The 20,349-nt window shown below is 39.4% G+C and overlaps 1 protein-coding gene across 2 annotated transcripts in view; it reads left to right on the top strand.

Moving 5' to 3' along the window:
- The window catches only part of SFXN2 (sideroflexin 2), a 36,703-nt gene extending 17,048 nt beyond the window's left edge, over positions 1-19,655 (top strand). For both annotated transcript variants that reach the window (XM_087964623.1, XM_087964624.1), the window contains 8 exons: positions 1,980-2,055; positions 2,765-2,850; positions 5,308-5,368; positions 9,375-9,441; positions 12,013-12,062; positions 12,971-13,020; positions 13,532-13,579; positions 15,172-19,655. In XM_087964623.1, the coding sequence (XP_087820749.1) occupies positions 1,980-2,055; positions 2,765-2,850; positions 5,308-5,368; positions 9,375-9,441; positions 12,013-12,062; positions 12,971-13,020; positions 13,532-13,579; positions 15,172-15,271 (538 nt within the window). In that variant the 3' untranslated portion in view covers positions 15,272-19,655. The remainder of the gene's footprint in view (positions 1-1,979; positions 2,056-2,764; positions 2,851-5,307; positions 5,369-9,374; positions 9,442-12,012; positions 12,063-12,970; positions 13,021-13,531; positions 13,580-15,171) is intronic.
- Positions 19,656-20,349: the final 694 nt, after the last annotated feature.

Genomic DNA, 20,349 nt, shown 5'->3' with positions numbered 1-20,349 from the left:
AAGAAAATTAGTCTTGAAGGGCAATGCCAGATTCTTCTTGATTTTCAGCTATTGTAGGCTAACCTGTTTTTTCTCTTACATTTACATTCTCTTACTTTGACTTAATGGCCATTCTTTATTTTCTATGTGTGTCACAGAACTACAAGTGAAACTCGAAAAATTAGAATATCGTGCAAAAATTCATTTATTTCAGTAATGCAACTTAAAAGGTGAAACTAATGTATGAGATAGACTCATTACATGCAAAGCAAGATAGTTCAAGCCGTGATGTGTCATAATTGAGATGATGATGGCTTACAGCTCATGAAAACCCCAAATCCACAATCTCAGAACATTAGAATATTGTGAAAAGGTTCAATATTCTAGGCTCAAAGTGTCCCACTCTAATCAGCTAATGAAGCCATAACACCTGCAAAGGGTTCCTGAACCTTTAAATGGTCTCTCAGTCAGGTTCAGTAGGAATCACAATCATGGGAAAGACTGCTGACCTGGCAGTTGTGCAGAAAACCATCATTGACACCCTCCATAAGGAGGGAAAGCCTCAAAGGTAATTGCAAAAGAAGTTGGATGTTCCCAAAGTGCTGTATCAAAGCACATTAATAGAAAGTTATGTGGAAGGGAAAAGTGTGGAAGAAAAAGGTGCACAAGCAGCAGGGATGACCGCAGCCTGGAGAGGATTGTCAGGAAAAGTGTTGGAGACTTTCACAAGGAGTGGACTGAGGCTGGAGTCAGTGCATCAAGAGCCACCACACACAGACAGATCCTGGACATGGGCTTCAAATGTTGTATTCCTCTTGTCAAGCCGCTCCTGAGCAACAAACAACGTTAGAAGCATCTTACCTGGGCTAAAGAAAAACAGAACTGGTCTGTTGTTCAATGGTCCAAAGTCCTCTTTTCTGATGAGAGAAACTTTTGCATCTCATTTGGAAACCAAGGACCCAGAGTCTGGAGGAAGAATGGAGAGGCACACACTGCAAGATGCTTGAAGTCCAATGTGAAGTTTCCACAGTCTGTGTTGATTTGGGGAGCCATGTCATCTACTGGTGTTGGTCCACTGTGCTTCATTAAGTCCAGGGTCAACGCAGCCATCTACCAGCAGATTTTGGAGCACTTCATGCTTTCTTCCACAGACGAGCTTTATGGGGATGCTGACTTCATTTTCCAGCAGGACTTGGCACCTGCCCACACTGCCAAAAGCACCAAAACCTGGTTCAATGACCGTGGGATTACTGTGCTTGACTGATCAGCAAACTCACCTGACCTGAACCACATAGAGAATCTATGGGGCATTGCCAAGAGAAAGTTGAGAGACATGAGACCGAACAATGCAGAAGAGCTGAAGGCCGCTATTGAAGCATCCTGGTCTTCCATAACACCTCAGCAGTGCCACAGGCTGACAGCTTCCATGCCACGCTGCATTGAGGCAGTAATTGCTGTAAAAGGGGCCCAAACCAAGTACTGAGTACATATGCATGCTTATACTTTTCAGAGGTCCGATATTGTTCTATGTACAATCCTTGTTTTATTGATTGCATGTAATATTCTAATTTTCTGAGATTGTGGATTTGGGGTTTTCATGAGCTGTAAGCCATCATCATCTCAATTATGACAAATCATGTCTTGAACTATCTTGCTTTGCATGTAATGAGTCTATCTCATATATTAGTTTCACCTTTTAAGTTGCATTACTGAAATAAATGAACTTTTGCACGATATTCTAATTTTTCGAGTTTCACCTGTAGAGGTGTAAAATATGTATGTATCTCTTTATATCATAGATCTTTCATGAAAAGCCACAAATCCATAAAGAAAAAGTTTTCACAAAGCTCATTCTTGTTTAAGGATAGAGTATAAGAGTTGTGATTAAATTTGCCTTTAAAAATGCATGTGAATGATAGGACTCTTTGTTACACAACTGCAGTTTTAAAATGACTAATGCCACAACTCTTATTATTTTATATCCCCTTTGGATAATTCAGGCAAATAGGAGTGGCTTATTTCACCGCTACCAGCACTGCCTTGGCAACTGCTGTGGGACTCAATCTTTACACTAAGGTACAACTCTAAAATGCTACTAATTTTAACCACAAGGGGGAAACTGGCCCAAGAATGAGACAAGGCATCATAACTGGCCTTTTCTTGTAGGAACTTAGACCTGTAAGGAGCATAACTGTTTTCTTCAAAAGCCCCGAGTCTTCTAATGTGGAGGAGTGGAATATCTTTTCTCTCTAAATAGTTTTTTTCCCCTTTGGGCTGTAAAATATATCTTTCTTCCACACTTCACCACTGCAAAGATTGTAAGCACAATGCACTTTTTATGCTAAGGGCCACCCTTGTCATTTGAGTGGCATGTCAGGGGTTAGACTCAAGGATAGTAACAACCTTGAAAAGGCATCTAAATTTAATTTTATTTAACTTGCATTTTCACTGAATTTAATTAAACACAATTAAAAATTTTCTCTGACGTAGGTACCAATTTTCTCCTGTTTATTTAAAAAGGCACAGTTCGTTGAAGACTTTTATTGTTAGGGTTCTGGAGGGCTAAACTATGAAACTGAGGGAATACATGTATTCTTGTATCCTTGGAACTGCAGGTTGCACACTTTTGTTCTAAGAGACAAATTCATTGTGGGATTACAAGAATTTATGTCAGTGCAATAGAAGCCCATTGCCCATGGCTTCCATAGTACTGCTAACTCAGTTATTTTTCCTTTCCTTGTAAAGATTAATCCTGCTTCTTATTGCTTTATCTTCCTCCATACAGAGAGCACCATCCCTTGTGGCACGCTGGGTCCCATTCGCAGCAGTAGCTTCTGCCAACTGTGTGAATATCCCCTTGATGAGGCAACAGTAAGTCTCTTGATGAAATCCCAACAGAAGAGGGAGATGGATGAAAGAATAACATGATGAAGGAGGGTTTTTCTTGAATATAATGCACAGAAGTCAGCTTTGGTTTACTAAGAGTGACTCCTTTAATATAAGAATAAAAGCATTTGCTTGGGGATGGGAATAGCTGTATTTTCTTCCTGCCTTTCAAAATTACCACTGATATCAGAAACAGGTAGCCAGACAACTTTTTTTTACAGAGAGAAATTGTTCCATTGCCTTCATGAAATTTGCTTCTACATCATTGGTCACTACTGTCTCCATCTCAGTCACTAGTTTTGGGCCATTAAGACTATTAAATGGACAAACGTGGATCATTAAAACCAAAGCAAGGGTTGTGTGTGCTAAACAAACAAACAAAAGATATATGTTGCCTTTAATTAGTCCTCTAATTAGCATGTACCCAATATCCTCACAGTCTACAGTACTGTATGGCGCATCCAAATGCCAGGAACCAATATTCTTGTACAGAGAAGTTAGACCACAGACCACTACATTATTTGTTGCTTTTACACTTTATTTCTTGTCTTATATGTTTGGCTTTTTAAAAAAATATTAGAATACTACTTGCACTCATTGCTTGACTTGACAAAGACAATTAATGATTTGACCTAATATTCCAGTCAAAAATGGCATCTATGCAACTCTCCCTATTTTTCCTATAAACTAATTTCCTAAGAGAAGGAAATAAACTTCGAAAATTTTATAATCCCACTACCAATCTGTACTACAGTATCTTTTCTCAATCCTAGCTAGCTGTTGCACCTTCCTCTTGCAAACTGAATTAGATTTACCAACTACATATACAGTATATGCATATAGTTAACTATATCAATAGAAGCAACCAACTAAATATTTATACCATATACTAGCCACTAAAAAGGGCACACTTTTATTGTGTCTATGTGCCTAAAGTGCAGATGCATTCTTAAAAGTGGGTTAAAGACACAGAGAAGGTTAAGCTATATGATAAATACAGTCCTATTATCATTTTAACCTCTGCCTCCAAAATCGTTTTTGACACAAAAACAGACTTTAGATCCTGTATACTGTCTGTGTCATATAGTCCTCTTGCTTTCTATTTCCTTCTTTCCATTTTTATCCCTCTTTTCAATTTGTAACTTGATTTTATCACTACTTTCATTCTTCTTGCCTTCTGGCTCCCTTACCTCACCAGCATAGAAGGACAGGCACTGGATCAAAGTAGTAAATTAAATAATTTTCTCTGTCCTCAGTGACACCAACCCCAATTGGGCCACTATTTATTTTTTCTTCACCAAAGCCAGAGTGCAATGCTTCCTGGACTCTGGTGGCAGCTGGAAAAACTTCAGAAATGTCATTCATGGCCATGTTGTTCCTTTGCCCAGGGCTGAATTAATTGCTATGGAGAATGATTGAATCAGTCAGTTGTGATCCAAATAAAAACAGCATCTTTTAATCTGTTGTTCTTTCCCTGGCTATTATATGATAATTTGCTCCCAGTCTGATGAAGTTTTGCTTACAGAAGCTGCTGCACTGTCAACATTTTGTTGATGTCATCTTTACCTGTACAGCTGCAATTCATTAAAATTCCATGACATCACAGTCATTTAGCCAATGGCTTCAGGAGGAGTATTTGCAGGGAACTGGCTACAGCCCAGATTTTGCCTCTTGTATAATCTGTAAGATAAGATAAAGACTGGGTCACTTTGCTAATTGGGGCATAAGTGATTTTGGGACAAATGGAAAAATCTATACTGCTAGATTGAATTGTCACCAATCTTTTTATAATTTTACGATAATCTGTACTTACTTTTTTTTAATGGAAGTCTTAAAGTTGCCAAGTTTGGAGACCTCTGGGGTAGGATCTGAGAGTCTGAGGAGCATTTGGAAAATATTACACAGAACAGCACATTTTTGCAGCTTGCTGTGGTTTAAACTTATTCATTCCTGAACTATTTGTGCCTCCATTGATAAATTCCATAATGGATTTATATTGATGGATAATTTCTTTTAAAAAGCATTTGTCACCTTCTTCAGGTTTTATTTTGACATTCAAATTACTATTTGGAGTTGCTGAGTATATATAAATCCTCAAAATGTTTGTTGATATTAGGAATAGGATTCTCTAGGAGGCAGCAATGCACCATCATTGGTGTCAGATACTCAGTATCTCAAGTGGGTGGACTTTTTGCACAATGTAATTGTTGTTTTAAACTGAATATAACAGTGCTCCTACAGCATTTTTAAAAAGGACAAGGCAGCTGGTTGACTTAGGACAAGCCACTCTTTCCCAGCCCTCTTCATCTCATAGAGATAGTTGTGATGGTGAGAAAAGGAGTGGTTGCATGTAGTACGCTTCCTTGAGTAGTACAACCCTCCTCTCAAACATCTAGCTGGTTGATCTTAATGTCTAAGGTCATATGTTTGTGTCTGCATTAGGGAACTTATTAATGGGATCACAGTGACAGACGAAAATGACAATACTCTGGGAAAGTCCAGGGTAAGTACCGTTACCTTGGGTATTTGAAATCCAAGAATTGATTTATTATTATTCTTTTTATAAACAGGAACATTTAGAGTCATCTTCTCTACAGTATGTGTCTGACTGCCTAAGGAGAGCCTTGTCTGCTGATACATCAGGTGGCAGCAAATGTTTATCTACTGAGATCGGTTTTGTTTGTTTGTTTGTTTTTGGTCTCCCATAAACTCGCATGATTTCAGATAAAGAGGTAGATGGTAAAATCAACATTTCTTAAAGAAAGAGCAGCTTAGAGTTGTTGAACGGTCCAATATAGACTTCTGCAACCTAATGCCGTTCCAGATGCATTGGGTTAATAACTCTCAGAATTCTCAGTTAGTGGGAATGCTAAGAATTGTGATTAAGGAATGTGGGATTACAGTAGAGTTGTGTTCCCAATCTTAGCAGCATACAAATATGTCTGTTTAAATTCCCAGAATTTTCAGAATGAGCATTCTGGCTAGGACTTTCTAGAAGTCGTACATCTGGACATTCCTTAGGTAGGGAAACACTGGTTCAGAGCCATTAAAGGTTTAAGGCAGCAACTTACTTCATCAAGATAGAAGTTAAAAGAATTAGGATAATAATGAATTTTTGGCATTCTTGAAATATCTTGACTATCTGTGGTGAATATCTACCATTAGCATGTACTACTTCCCCAAACACAATTTTGAGAGCTCTTCATTATGTCCCTTTGACAAAAAATATATTACCACCACTACCACTCAAAAAACCAAATTTCATATGCTTTGTAGATTCCTTAATGTTCTTTGGGATGCTTTAATATTCCTAGTTTGTTACCAGTATTCCAAGTAACATATCTCTCTATATTGGGAGTTCTTAAACTTTAGTACATAACCTCTGACAAGCTATTTTAGAGAAGTTATATCTAGTATTATTATTTATTGTTTATTTATACAGTGGCATCAGTTTTCATGGCATTTTACCGATAACCAGAGGACAGGTCCCTGCTCACAGGAATTTACAATATAAAGTTTGACACAAGGGAGATAACAGAGAAAGTGGAGGCAGGGATAAAACAGGGTAAGATGTGTAATTCATAATGCAAAATTGTTAGCTTATTTATGTTTTGTTAGTATTTTAGTTGTTGGAACTAGAACTCTTAGAAAGATCAAAATTGCTAATGATGTTATGAAGCAGTCTGTTTTGCTGTTATTATACTTCCTACCATTCTTCAGTAAAGCAAAACTATGCTTAGACTAAAATAATGGTAAAATAAAAATTGGTAATGGATAAAATATTATAATAAAGTTATTATTTAATACCATAATTAAAAACATTACTCAATTGATGGCCACAGCAACTGATATAAAAGCAGCATGGGACAATCAAATCCTTGCTTTTCCCCCTTTTTGTAAAATACATTTTGGCTGTTTTGGTGTTCTGTATTTCCTTTTGTAATATTGCTTTATAATCAAATACTGGTTTTATAAATTTTAATTAAAAATTAAGGAATGTGTCATGGTTACTTCTATAAAGTCAGTTCCATACATATAGGATAGGGAGAAAAGGCAGAGTTCTTGTTGGGAGCAATCAGTTGTCAGACAATTTAGGATGATGCAGCCAAATGTGATGATTAAAGGTAAAGATGCTTCTAGATTTTTAGAGTAGAAAATTAAGATAGTTACAGTGGTGGAAACCCATAGAGGAGTAGCAGACCTGTTGCAATATTCCTTCTTTTCTTGCTTTTACAGACACACATTTTTCTTTTCTTTTCTTTTTAAGTCACACCCTGCTATTTATTCCTCTTACATTCAAAGTAAGAGTTATCAGAGGCCCCCATGAATATTAAGTTCAGCCACTCAGCAAGCCTCTAGGTCAACTGATGTTTTCACATAATGTTGCAAATAAATCTATTTCAGTCGTAACTGCTGATGTTGCGTCCGGCCTGTCTCAGATACAAGTAGGTTTAAAACCCTTCCTTTAAACTCTTGACTCGTATTGTAAAAACTCACCCTCCTTTATGCCAAAACCAAAGTAATGGTCTTTCCAGAGAGGTTTGCAAGCTGTAGGTATTATTGGAAAGATAATGACATTTTTGAACACAGTTTAAAATCTATATTTCGCTGGGAACAGAGATGGTAACTATATTTGCCTCACTACAAATATTTTTAGCATAGGCTTACATTTAGCTTGAAGGTTTGTAATTATAATGTTCCAAGCCTCCAGAAAAAAACACAGTCTAAATTTCTAAGAGTTTTTCTGAGTGATTCTCTTTGTTGAATCTGGAATTTAGATTAGGTTCTCTAAATCAGGGGTGTCAAACTCAAGGCCCGCGGGCCAAATCCAGCCTGCGGGGTGCTTAGTTGTGGCCTGTGGGGCTGGCTTAGAAATATCAAAGGACCAGCCTGCAGAACCTCTGCTGGCCAAAATGGGCCACGGGGGGCCGCCCCTGAGCCCCCCCCCATCCCATTTTCAGCCTGCAGTGTGTTGCAGGAGGCCGTGGAGACCGAAAACAGGCCACGGGGGTGTCACATGAGCCCCCCCCACAGCCTGTCAGCCGGCAGGGTGCTGCAGGAGGTGTCCGTTCCATCTCCCCACCCCTACCCCTGCCGGCCCGTGGAGGACAACTGCAATGCTGATCCAGCCTTCAAAGAAATCCAGTTTGACACCTCTGCTCTAAATACTCACGTGCAGCTCCATTGTTGAAAATTCTGGCTAAAGTTTATTTTTTACTTATAGTTCCCTTGCCTCTTTAGTCCTTTTGGATAGCGTTCTATTGTCCTGGAGGAAAAGCATTGAAGTGGATCTTACATATTGTAAACTGTAAGCCCCATGTTTGATTGCTTGACCTTACTGAAAGAACTAAAATTGAATTGATGCAAGATGTATTCAATACTGATAGTTAAAAATGCAGGTAGTCCTCGACTTATGACCACAATTGGGCAAGCATTTCTGTTGCTAAGAGAGACATCTGTTAAGTGAGTTTTGCTCCATTTTACGATCTTTTTTGCCGCAGTTGTTCAGTGAATCAGTGCAGTTGTTAAATTAGTAACCTGGTTCTTAAGTGAACCAGGCTTCCCCACTGACTTTGCTTGTCAGAAGGTCACAGAAGGTGATCGCATGAATCTGGGACATTGCAACTGTCATAAATATGAGTCAGTTGCCAACCATCTGAATTTTGACCAAAATATGCAAGATTATCTCTGCCTTGCTTGGTGGGAGAAATGAAGATGATTATGTATGTATTGCTGTGCTCCTTATATTGTATAGATTGAAGCATAGATATTATAATGTTCTTTTTATGTAATTGCTTTAGTAGCCAGATGAAGAAAAGATTCTTCTCAATAGCAGATTTGTCCTTAAGGAAGCCTGGAGTGGAGCTTGTTGTTTTAGGCTTTAATTCTTCTTTCTTTTCTGCAAATTGTATGAAATGGTTGGATTTGGGTGGCATCCATACTGAATGAATAAATATGTTTTTAAAAAGTTTAACTGTTTGAGAATTTTCTTTTACTGCCTTTTGATTGCTTTCCTAATAATATGTAACTAACCAATCTTTGACCACAAATACAATTCATATTGAAACTTATTTAATATCTTCTTGGAAAAATGTATATATTGTCTTGGTTAACAGGAATATTTGCATTTAAAGGAGTGATCCCATATTGTTCCATTATTTTTGGATTATATGAATGCATTGTTCATTAAAAAATTAACAAACAAATCCTGCCTGCCCTTTTTTGAACTAGATCAAGATGTTCTACTCTTTGAATGCTTTTTTAAACAAAAATATGTGTGTCTTTAATACATTGTAATTTTAAATGCAGTTGAATACTTTTGAACTACTCCTGGCAAACAGGAGATATCATTGGTATGATAAAGATTCCTAGTAAGCATTTTGTCCAGTGTTGAGATAAGGCCTGGGGAAATTGCCATTTAGGAGTGTCCCACCAGTATTGCCTTGCTTCTGAGGCTGGATTTTCTGCAATGAATACTGTGTCATTGTTATTTTTTTTGTTTGTTTTAGAGAGCTGCAATCAAGGGGATAACTCAGGTGGTGGTTTCCCGCATTGTTATGGCTGCTCCTGGCATGAGTAAGTGCTAAATATTTCTCTTTTGTTGGACTGCAATTTGGCATGTTAATTTAGAGGTCGGCATCAGAACATAAGTATCCAGTTCAAACTCTTAACAGACATGATATTCTTCCGATTAAAATCGGAATTCCGATTTTTTTGCGAATCGCCCCCCCCTTTCCCCCCCTTCTTCTCCTCCTTCCCCTCCCCTTGGAGGCCCCGAGTCAGGAGTTGCTACCGCTGGCGCGGCTCTACGTGGCTCCAGTCCCGCGTTGCCTCAGGAAGGGAAAGGCAAAAAGGAAGAGCCGTGGTGGCGCTTTGCAACGGCAGCAGCGGCTCCTGGTTTTGCCTTTCCCTTCCCGAGGCAACGCGGGACTGGAGCTGCGCCGGCGGTAGCAACTCCTGACAGCCCCAGCCAGATACCTGAGCGGAGCCCGGGCGGGCGGGCGGTGCGAGCGGAGCCTGCTGAGCGGCAGGAAAAGGGAGCTGGGCAGCGATTTCTTGGCGCACGGTGGGGGGGTCTCTTTTGGCTGGCCCCGATTTTTTTTTCAGAGGGGAATATCATGCCTGCTCTTAATAGAAAATGATGAAATGTGCATCACGATATCAGAATATTACGTTCAGCATTTCATTATTTCATGTGATTGATATCGTGATGTACATTTCATCATTCACTCTCCTTGCATTGTCCTCTAGTGCAGTGGTCCCCAACCTTTTTGTACCAGGGACCGGTGTCAAGCAGAAACATTTTTCAAGGACCGGGGGAGAGAGAATCCGAGTTTGGTAGTTTGCTTGCAGACGTTTCATTACCTGACTAGGTAACATCTGATGTTGTTACCTAGTCGGGTAATAAAACGTCTGCCAGCAAACCACCAAGTTCAGGGAGCGCCTCGGCCCTGCCTCCCTCAGCCCCATCCCTCAGGTGTCTCCCTCCCTCCTCCTCAGGTGTCTGCCTCGCTTCCTCTCTCAGTCACTCTATCGCTCCTCCAGCAGCCCAAGAAGCCGGGGGCTTTCCTGTCGCCACAGCTTCCCGGCGCCCGTTCACCCCCACCCCGCCCGCCGCCCGCTCGCGGTTCAATCCACAGTGCTCCGTTCTACTGCCTGCCTGCCTGCCTTCTTCGCTTTGGAGCAGCTTCGGCTGATAAAAAGAGGCGAATAGTTATTATTCTCAGCCGAAGCTGCTCCTAAACAACCAGACAGGCAGGCAGGCAGAACGGAGCACTGTGGATTGAACCAGCGAGCGAGCGGGCGGGCGGGGTGGGGTGAAACGGGCGCCGGGGAAGCTGCGGCGACAGGAAAAGCCACCCCCGGCTTCTTTGAAGCAGTTTCTTCCTGGGCTGGTGGAGGAGCGAGAAAGCGACTGAGAGAGCTGAGCCAGAGAGCAGGACAGGCTTCGTTGCTTCCTCCTCCCTTCTTTCATTTGTGTCCTTGATCCCCGATCCCAGCAGCATTCACCGAAGGCGAAGAAAGCCGCCATTTTTTAATATTTTTTTTCTTTGCGGCCCGGTAAAGAGTGCTCCACGGCCCGGTACCGGTCCGCGGCCCAGTGGTTGGGGACCCCTGCTCTAGTGCAACATCTTGCAACTTGGTGACCTCCAGAAGAACTCCGAGCCAAGTTGATTGCTGCTATGTTGGTTGGGAAGCCTGGGAATTCACATAGGGCAGGGGTCTCCAACCTTGGCCACTTTGAGGCTTGTGGACTTCAACTCCCAGAGTTCCTCAGCCAGCTTTGCTGGCTGAGGAACTCTGGGAGTTGAAGTCCACAAGCCTCAAAGTGGCCAAGGTTGGAGACCCCTGACATAGGGGACTCTCCATTGGTGAAGGCTGTTCTGGTGGGTTGTGCTGAAGAGCTCTTGAAATTATATTTAGGGTTGGCTCTCATTCATTATGATGTTTACAAGCTAGTAAGTGTTCATCTTGCTCCACATTAAAATCATAATTACTTCCCCAATTGTACCTTTCAACGTGATGGCTAACACTCTATTACTTTCAGTCAATGGGGATGATTAGGGCTTTAATCTACCCATTTAAAGATGTCAGATTAAGGAATTTCTAAACTGTAGCATTAATTTATTTAGGTTGTTATGGTTCAGATTTAAAAATTCAGAGCAAAATCTATTTACGGTATCTTAATTCTCCGTATGGGTGGTTATGTGCATGGCGAAGTCCAGTAGGATGCCAACATAATTCATGAAAAAATGAAATGGAGTTTGTTAAAAATACCTAGCTTCAAGTGTGATAAGCATTTGACCATGTATTGATTATAAACTTTTTAAAATGCTATTATGAGCCATAGTACAAACATTCAGAGGTGTGATCAAAGCTGTTACTGAACAATATTATGTTCTACTTTCTTGGGGAAATAAGCTACCAGATTTTATGTAACACCACATCTACATATTGCATTTTGTTCCCCTAAATAAGGATACATTAAGATTATTAAGAATTATCCCAGAACATGGGAAGAAAGTGTTCATAACTCACAGAATGATTAGTAGTGGCCCAATCCAGTGCATCTTATCCATTACATCACTGAGTGGAGATGTGAGACAGACTTGATTCAATGAAAATAAAATCATTTTTTCTTTTTAGTTTTATTGCCTATTATCATGGAGGCATTAGAGAAATATCCATTCATGAAGGTAAGCTACTCAGGAAATGGAATGAATTGCAGTAGTTTACTCTTGCTTAAATAATAAGTCAGAAATTTTAGATAGTTATGCAGATAACTAGATAGCTACCAGAAGGTCTATGTATTCCTCACTTTGGCAATATATTACATTTGTTAAAGGTTTGAAATAGATCATCTGCACATAACTCAGTACCAAATCTACTGCTACCAGCAGAAACAAGAAAAACAAGGCAAGCCTCCAATAGAAAACAAAGCAATTGGAGCAAGTTATTTTTACTTTTGGGTTGGTTTTATTATTTTTTTAACTCGGTTTTAATTATAAGTTCTCCAGGGTCATGTATATGAAATAGTCTATATGTTTATTATATAAATAAATCACATACATTATTTATTGTTATTATGATTTTTTAAAAAGTCATTATGGAAAGTCCCAAAAAGCATCTAGTTGGTACTGTTCAAAATTATGTAGAATACCAGCAAAAGCTTGTTTGTTATACTTGCATACCACAGTAAGCCATACTGTGGCTGATTCGGTTAGGCTAAGCATGCTATCAGAATTAATATAATGGTCATTTATTCAATAAATTAAAAAATTCATAATAAAAACTAAAACAAACCAAAACTCTGCCCTTGCTTGAATTCAGCCTTTTTGTCCCATTCAATTCTTCAAAGCTTCTAGATACCAAGTCAGGATGTTGATAGCTTCTCCTAATATTGTTTAAGAATATCAGCATATTGCTAATACTGAACCCTAAACTGGCAGAGGCTTGTTGTAGATTTGTAATCAACTTTTTGTGCTCAAAATAAAAGAGATTTGTATTGTTAGTTCTCTTTATGATCTCACCCCTAATTCTAGGAACTGAAAGTTTGAATCCTTACTTTCTTGGCATCCTCTCACCCATATTGTTTTCTTGGCAGAAAATCCAGGTTCTCCATGCTCCCTTGCAAACAGTTCTTGTTGGAGGGTTGTAAGTATTCTATATCTTGCATTACTTTCAGAAGCCTGTGTCATATGAGAGAATGCTTCAGATCTGTATTTCCTGGTGATTTATGAAAAGGCACCCATTTCATAAGGCATCGGGGGCGGGGGGATGTATAAAAAATACTGGATGACTACATTTTTTGCATCACAGCATTAAAATATAATATGAACTCAAGCACTGTGGATGGAAAACTACGTTTGTGGCTTAGAAATATGTACGTGATATTTAATGAGTAATGGCTTAATTGCTTAATGCTTGATCAGGCAACCATGGTTAAATGCAAATTTCATCTGTAAATGTGGAAAAGAGATATGTTTGCATTGCATGTGAGAATGGTCATTGGACTGCTTTAAAATCCAGTGCATCTTGTTAGAAAGAATAATGCCAAAGACATAACTTCTGCTTGGCTGTTTTGAAGCTGAGAACTCAGTTCTGGATTCCCTATGGAGGAAAAAAAACGTTGGCCTCTTTTTAATAATCTGCCTTTGCTTTGCAGCCTTGTGTTCATGGTCCCAGTCGCCTGTGCACTTTTCCCACAGAGAAGGTACCAATCTTTTTTCTGTCTTGTTGTCCTTCCTGACTGCCCTATACAATTTTGATATAATCTGAACTAGGAAGGCATGGGATAGGTCTTGGGGGTGGGGAAGCAGGACCATCACTCCATACCTGAAATAGTTATCCATAGGAATCCTTGGAATTGAGTGAGCAAACTGTGTTGTGATGCAAAATCCACCCCTTACTTATTTGTATGTGAATGTCACAACATACTTTTCATCAAGTTGCTATGCAACAGCTATGCAGTTATTAGTTTGGATATCAGGCCCATCATCCTCACCAATGGCTGTGCTGGCTCTGGATGATGAGGGCCATTCCAATCCTTCTGGACTAAATCAAGTTGAAAAAGCTAATGTGGGAATGATTCCTTATTTGTGCTGACCTGTGACAGAAGGTTTCACCTATGTATTGGGAGCCATTCTTTTGTACAGACTATTTCTGCCCATTCATACACATTCTCATTTAAAGATAAACTTTGAAAAGATGCAGTATATTATTGCTTCCCAAATACAGCCCACAAGCAGCTCTGACTGTGACTCACACGTTAGTTCAGTGATGGCTAACCTATGACACGCGTGTCACTCGTGACACGCCGAGGCACTTTGACTGACACGCCTGTTGGTGTGGGGAAAACCTGCACATTTAGAGGCTGCCTGTGCTCTGCTCCAATCCCTGCTCCCTGCTTGTTGCGTGGAGGCGTGGTGTCACCGCTGCCGCAAGATCTTTGCAGCAGAGAACCAGTTTTAACCGCCATAAACTGAGGTCTATCAGTTTCATTACCTCAGGAACGCTACAGGAGGAAAGGAGATCCATGAGGTTCACAGCCCTGTAAGGTGGCCTTCCGATCCCCACATCCTGCACTTGCAGCCCTGAGACCAGGGAGACGAGTTTCACAGCCCTGTGTGATCACCCCAGCCCAGTCCGTCATAAACCAAATTATTGATATTTCTTGAAGTGACACACGACCCGAGGAAGGCTACACTTTTTCCCGATTTTCGACACACCAAGCTGAAAAGGTTAGCCATCACTGCGTTAGTTGAATTCAGTTGTGTTTGAATCCTAGGCCAGTTGTAAAAAGAGGCCTTGCAACATAGAAGCTTGTTTTAGGGCAGGGGTGTCCCACAGGCCAAATGCATCACACACAGGCCACGACCACCCCAGCTCCACAAATGGGAAAAACATCACAGAACATCACATGACGGCAACTTGATGCTGTGACTTTGACACCCATGTTTTGGGGCATTCTGTGGATTGTACATGCCTTATATGGTCAGGGCTGGCCTAAGACAGCTCACTGCATGAAGAAGTGATTGGCACCGACTTCCCAAGTCTTGTCATTTCAATTCAACCTTTCTTGATTATTGCAGCAGCATTCATTTCATAGTGGAAACAGCGAGGGAAGCCCTTATTTTGCACGTAAATATCAGCTCTGTCTTACCACAATTATCTGTGACAGAACTCATAAATCAATTTTTGTCTCCTCTGCCAATATTACATCACCTCAATAACACTTTGTCTTTGGGCCAGTATCAAGCAGCCTTTAAGCACTTAGGAGAACAATGTGTTTTTTTTTCTTTTTAGTTCAATTGCAATTTCGCACCTGGAACCTGAACTCAGAGAACGAATTGTAGCTGAACATGGGGACAAAGTGACTTTTGCCTATTTTAATAAGGGTTTATGAGTGAAAACTGCCTGGACTTGGTGCCTATGGACTCCTGGACAAACACCTTTGTAGAGTGTTGTCAGGAACAGAGCTTGGAATATTCCAGAAAGAGCAGCACTCCATCTCCTTTCTTCTTTTCCTTTTGTGTGTTTGTGTGTCTGGCTATAGAGAGAAATCTAGGCAAATCTGAGCCCTTCTTTCTGCTATATCTTCATGGTGACAAATGTTTGGGTTTTAGAATATGTCATTTTCTGCGTTATGGCAATGGTGAGAATGCATTACTTGTAGCCAATTAGTCAGCAATGGAATTACTTGGAAGCAGTTATTCCAAGCCTTAAGTCCTCCTTGATCCTTTGCGGGCACAAAATATTTCCTGAACCATATTCCTCTGTGTTTTGAAGACCATAACTAAGTGTCTCTAATCCAAAAGGAACCTGCAGCTCCACACACAGTTACTTAGGAGCAAGTTTTGCATAACTCAAGAGAGCCACTTCTGAAAAAACAAACATAGTGCTGCATTTTGATTTAGAAATTAATTTTTAACATCAGTTCATCCTACTTCACCTATTATAAATTCTTTTTAATTGAACCAGACTATATTATTAAAATACACTATTAATCAAGGCATTTATGATTATATTATCATGCTTAAGGTGCCAAAATAGAAATTTGTTCATTCTGTAGGTATATTCTCATTTACCTAATGCTTTGTTAACATTTAATTACTAATAAATGTTAAATAGGAGCCAATTCAGAACCTTGCTAGAGAGCATAATTATGCAGTCTTGCAACATATATAATATCCTTTAAATTATCTATTAGTTTAGTTTGACAACTTTATCTTCAATCATGTACAAATGAGCAGTATTTCTGAAAACAGCTGGTTGCTTTTTTTTCTGCTCCTGAACTTGTCAGTAATTTTCCTTAATTCATAATGTTGTTTAAGAAATGTAGCTAGAACAGTCTAGCATCCTTTTCCCACAATGCACTGGAAGATACTCCCTGGGTATCCATGTCCCTTAAATTGTACATGAAAGTGTACAAATATGAGTCTTCATTTAACAGGATATTCTTTATTGCATGTTTCAAAAGTTTTCCTGCATTAATTAGCATGAAAACTATTTTTATTCTCCTTAAAATCACGATAGGCTACCTTTTGTGACACATGGGGGTTGATTGAAAACAAGAATTAGAAGTTTAGAAATGTATGTGTTTTTAAATAAAAAGGAAGAGCATTTAGCTAAGGTTGCTATTAAAAACCTAAATTTTATAAGTAATCCACCAAAGTAGCATGGAAAGGTAGGACAAGGGATACCTGCAGCTCCTTAGTGTGGTTTAGCCATTTTGCAATCATTAAAAGGGAAATGATGCTTTTACAACCGGAGGGATTAGTCTGAAGGACAACTTGCCTGAAGTGACCTGAATTATCCCAATGATTACTATACCTGTCTTTTAGAAGGACAGATTAAGGCCAACTGATGCTCTAAGCATGGCAGTGATGCCTCTCATCCTCCGATTGCTTAACTGACAGACTCAATAAGCACTGAAAAGTTACTTTGTGCATGGCAATGAAAAAGTTAAGGGCATAATACAGGTAGTCCTCGACTTACAACTAACTGAGCGCAAAATTTCTGTTGCTAAGTGAGACATTTATTAAGTGAATTTTGCCCTATTTTACAACCTTTGTTGCCACAATTTGTTAAGTGAATCACTGCAATTATTAAGTTAGCAGCATGGTTGTTAAGTGAATCTGACTTTCCCATTGACTTTGCTTGTTAGAAGATCACAAAAGGTGATCACATGATCCCAGGACACTGCAACCGTCAAAAATATGAACCAGTTGCCAAGCAAGTGACCATGATTCTGCAATGGTCGTAAGTCTGAAAAATGGTCATAAGTCTGTTTTCAGGACCATTGTAACTTTCAATGGTCACTAAATGAACTGTTGTAAGTTGAGGACTATCTGTAATCAAGGGAAAAAGTGATGTTCCCCTTCCCTTGGTGCTTCAAGCACATGCTTATTTTGCATAATGGTTAATCCAAGGCTGACCTTGTGTGCCTATGAATACTTGGACCTACTTCCTAGTCAGGAAGATATTGAAGATGGGGAGAAGATTGATTTTATCACAGGAGGCAGCCAATATCCCAAAGTGTTCTAAATCAGAAGCAGACAAATGCTTCATAAATATTAACTTATTCTCTACAAATTTATCTGGTTCTTTTTAAAAAGCTATTTTATACTCAGTAGCATTCACCATGTCTTTTTACAGCAAAACCTGCACATTAGTGTCAGAGTATACACAGTGTGACTAGGTGAAACAACTCAGGAGCAAATACAACACACAGGTTTGTATTTACATGTAGTGGTTTTATCCCTACAAAAGCATATATACTTTGATACAGGCCTTGAATAAACAGCAATCAGTAATCAGCTACACCATGGAAGTACACATGGAAAAAGAGATAGGCCCTCACATGGTCTCTCTTATATTACAGCCTCTTAAAGTGATAGCAGTCAAATAACCCTGCCGACTCATTGCTACCATTGCATCATCATTACAACATTACAGTATTACAGTATTACAACTTTACAGCAACTGGTCAACTATTAAATCATCATTACCCTACTGTTAAGATTCTCCCCCCCTCCCCCCTTGTGAATTTCCTATTATTTTAATTGAATAAATTCAAATGCAAATTGTTGTCAATCAGAAAATTTCTGTTCTCTACATTTTCACTATGCAAAGTTTTGTATTTCACTTAAGTTTGTTGTTGTTTTTCAAATCACATTTTGGAGCCTTCTCTCATAAGAAAGATGTTCCAGGTCTTTTTGATGTTAATTTTAGTTCTATAGTACAGGTAGTCGTTGACTTAGACTATAGGGGAGCCCAAAAATTCTGTTGCTAAGCAAGTCAGTTAAGTGAATTTGTCCCATTTTAAGACCTTCGTTGTCATAGTTGCTAAGTGAATCTGGCCTCCCCATTGACTTTGCTTGGCAGAAGGTTGCAAAAGATAATCATTGATCTCAGGATAATGTATTACAAGTGTGGCGCACCATGTATTCCAGGACTTTATGGAAGTTTCCTTTTGGTTATTTTTTAATAATAAGCAACATGGTGCTGTGTTTGCCTTTCTGGAGCTATCTCTACCAAACACTTCTATATCTTTTTGGCAAAATTGATACTCATCATAGAGCAGGGGTATCAAACGCAAGGCCTGCGATCCGGATCTGGCTCTGGTCTGCAGGGTACTTAGATCTGGCCTGTGGGCCTGCCCTGGAAACAACGGACCAGCCCGTGGTGCCTCTGCCAGTGAAAATGGATCTTGGGACGGCCGCAGACAGCCCTCCCAGGTTCTGTTTTCAGCTGCAATGGCCTGAAATCCTCTGCCAGTGAAAACAGCTCAGGGAGGCTGTATGCGGCCCACCCAGGCTTCGTTTTCAGCTGCGACGGCCTCCTGGAGCCCTCTGCCAGTGTGCAGTCCCCCTGGCACCTCCCTGGCAGAGGGCTCCTGGAGGCCATTATGACTGAAAATGGAGCCTCAATGAGTGACATTGAGATGGCCACGCCCACCCTGGCCATGACCCCCAGTCCCCGAGGTCAAACACAACCTAGATGCAGCCTTCAATGAAATTGAGTATGACACTCCTGTCATAGAGTATCAAGTCCTCAGTAAATGCTAGGAAATCAAATTTGGAGCCTAATTGTATTGATTTGTTCATTTATTTTAAAGATATATTTTCTTTTCAGATGATTCAGCAGTTGCCCAACTCAGGATCTTGCTTCCTTAGGTTTTTGGGGTTTTTTTAGTAATCAGATTTGCATGGAATGTGTGAGTATAATTTATAAGATTTATAGATGGATGCAAGAAACAACACCTTAACTTCTTTGCTCTGTTTTGAGCTTCATGGATAGACAAAGTATCCATTCTTACTCTTATCCCTACATCTGCACCAGGACAATGCAGGTTTACCTTCCAGAAGACTGTTGTTACAATTTAATAATAATGTATCACATACAAATAATATGTGCAAAATCTGTTGAACACGTGAAATAAGTTTTCTTTTATGAACTTTGAATACTTAGTGCCATCTCTCCTTTCCCCAGTCTTGCACCATCCAGATATGAAATTTCAACATAGCTGGACGCACCATATTGGGGAAGACTGTGCTTTAAAATTGCTTATTCTTATGCAATCTATTTTATATTCAGAATATTATCAGAGCAGGTGAAATGCTGCACCTGGAATTATTAATCCAGTGTCTATCCACATCTCTCATTGAAGGGTTGTTCATTTGATACCCTTGGTCTGGCAACTGGTTCATCTGTCTCTTGCTGATAATTAAATGCAACCATTATTTTAAGTCTGTGATTTACCTTACATTAAATTTGTTGAATACAAACATCATTTTGCAAATAATTTTTGAAGTAAATTACAGAACACGACTATTATGCTGGTGCTAGCCAAAATCTGATATATTAGACCGCAAATATTGAAAGATTTTGGTAATATTGTGTTAGCTCTTGACCAATTCAAACTGAAATAAAACACTTGTGATTTTAAAAGTTGTCTGACTCCTCTTTTATAAATCTTGGAGCCATCAGTTAGCTTGAACAGAGCTTCTATTTTGTGAAAGATATGTGGCTGACCTATTCAGGACTGCAGAATTACAACTTCAGATAGACTTTGCACTTCCATAAAGATGAAAAGATGTCCAATGGTCATTATAGTTATACATTACTTCCTATCTCTAAGACAATACACATAAGATTTGCTCATTGGGCAATGCAGGTGGCTAATCATCCTAAATAAAACATATGAATTAAATATCAGCTATCAGTGGTAAGTACAATTTCTTAAAAGTATTAAAGCAGTAAATGATAATGGCATCTAACCAACAAGTATAGGTTGTTTACAGGTTAGCAAAAATAATGTTCTACACAAATATCTTGTGTATCACAATAAAAATACTCTTAGAGCCCATAGAGACATCCCAACTCAATATTACAGCTATATAGATTAATCCAATAAAGATGCTGGATAATAGAGGACAGCAAAGGTAAGTCAATCATATAATGTACTGGCTTAACTTTGAA

The sequence above is a fragment of the Notechis scutatus genome, chromosome 4 (genome assembly GCF_049901735.1).
Source record: "Notechis scutatus isolate UNSWTSFEM ecotype Mainland chromosome 4, rNotScu1.2, whole genome shotgun sequence".
In the NCBI taxonomy this organism is placed as follows: Eukaryota; Metazoa; Chordata; class Lepidosauria; order Squamata; family Elapidae; genus Notechis; species Notechis scutatus.
The sequence above is the reverse complement of the archived record's forward strand: the minus strand, read 5'-3'. Positions and strand labels throughout refer to the sequence as shown.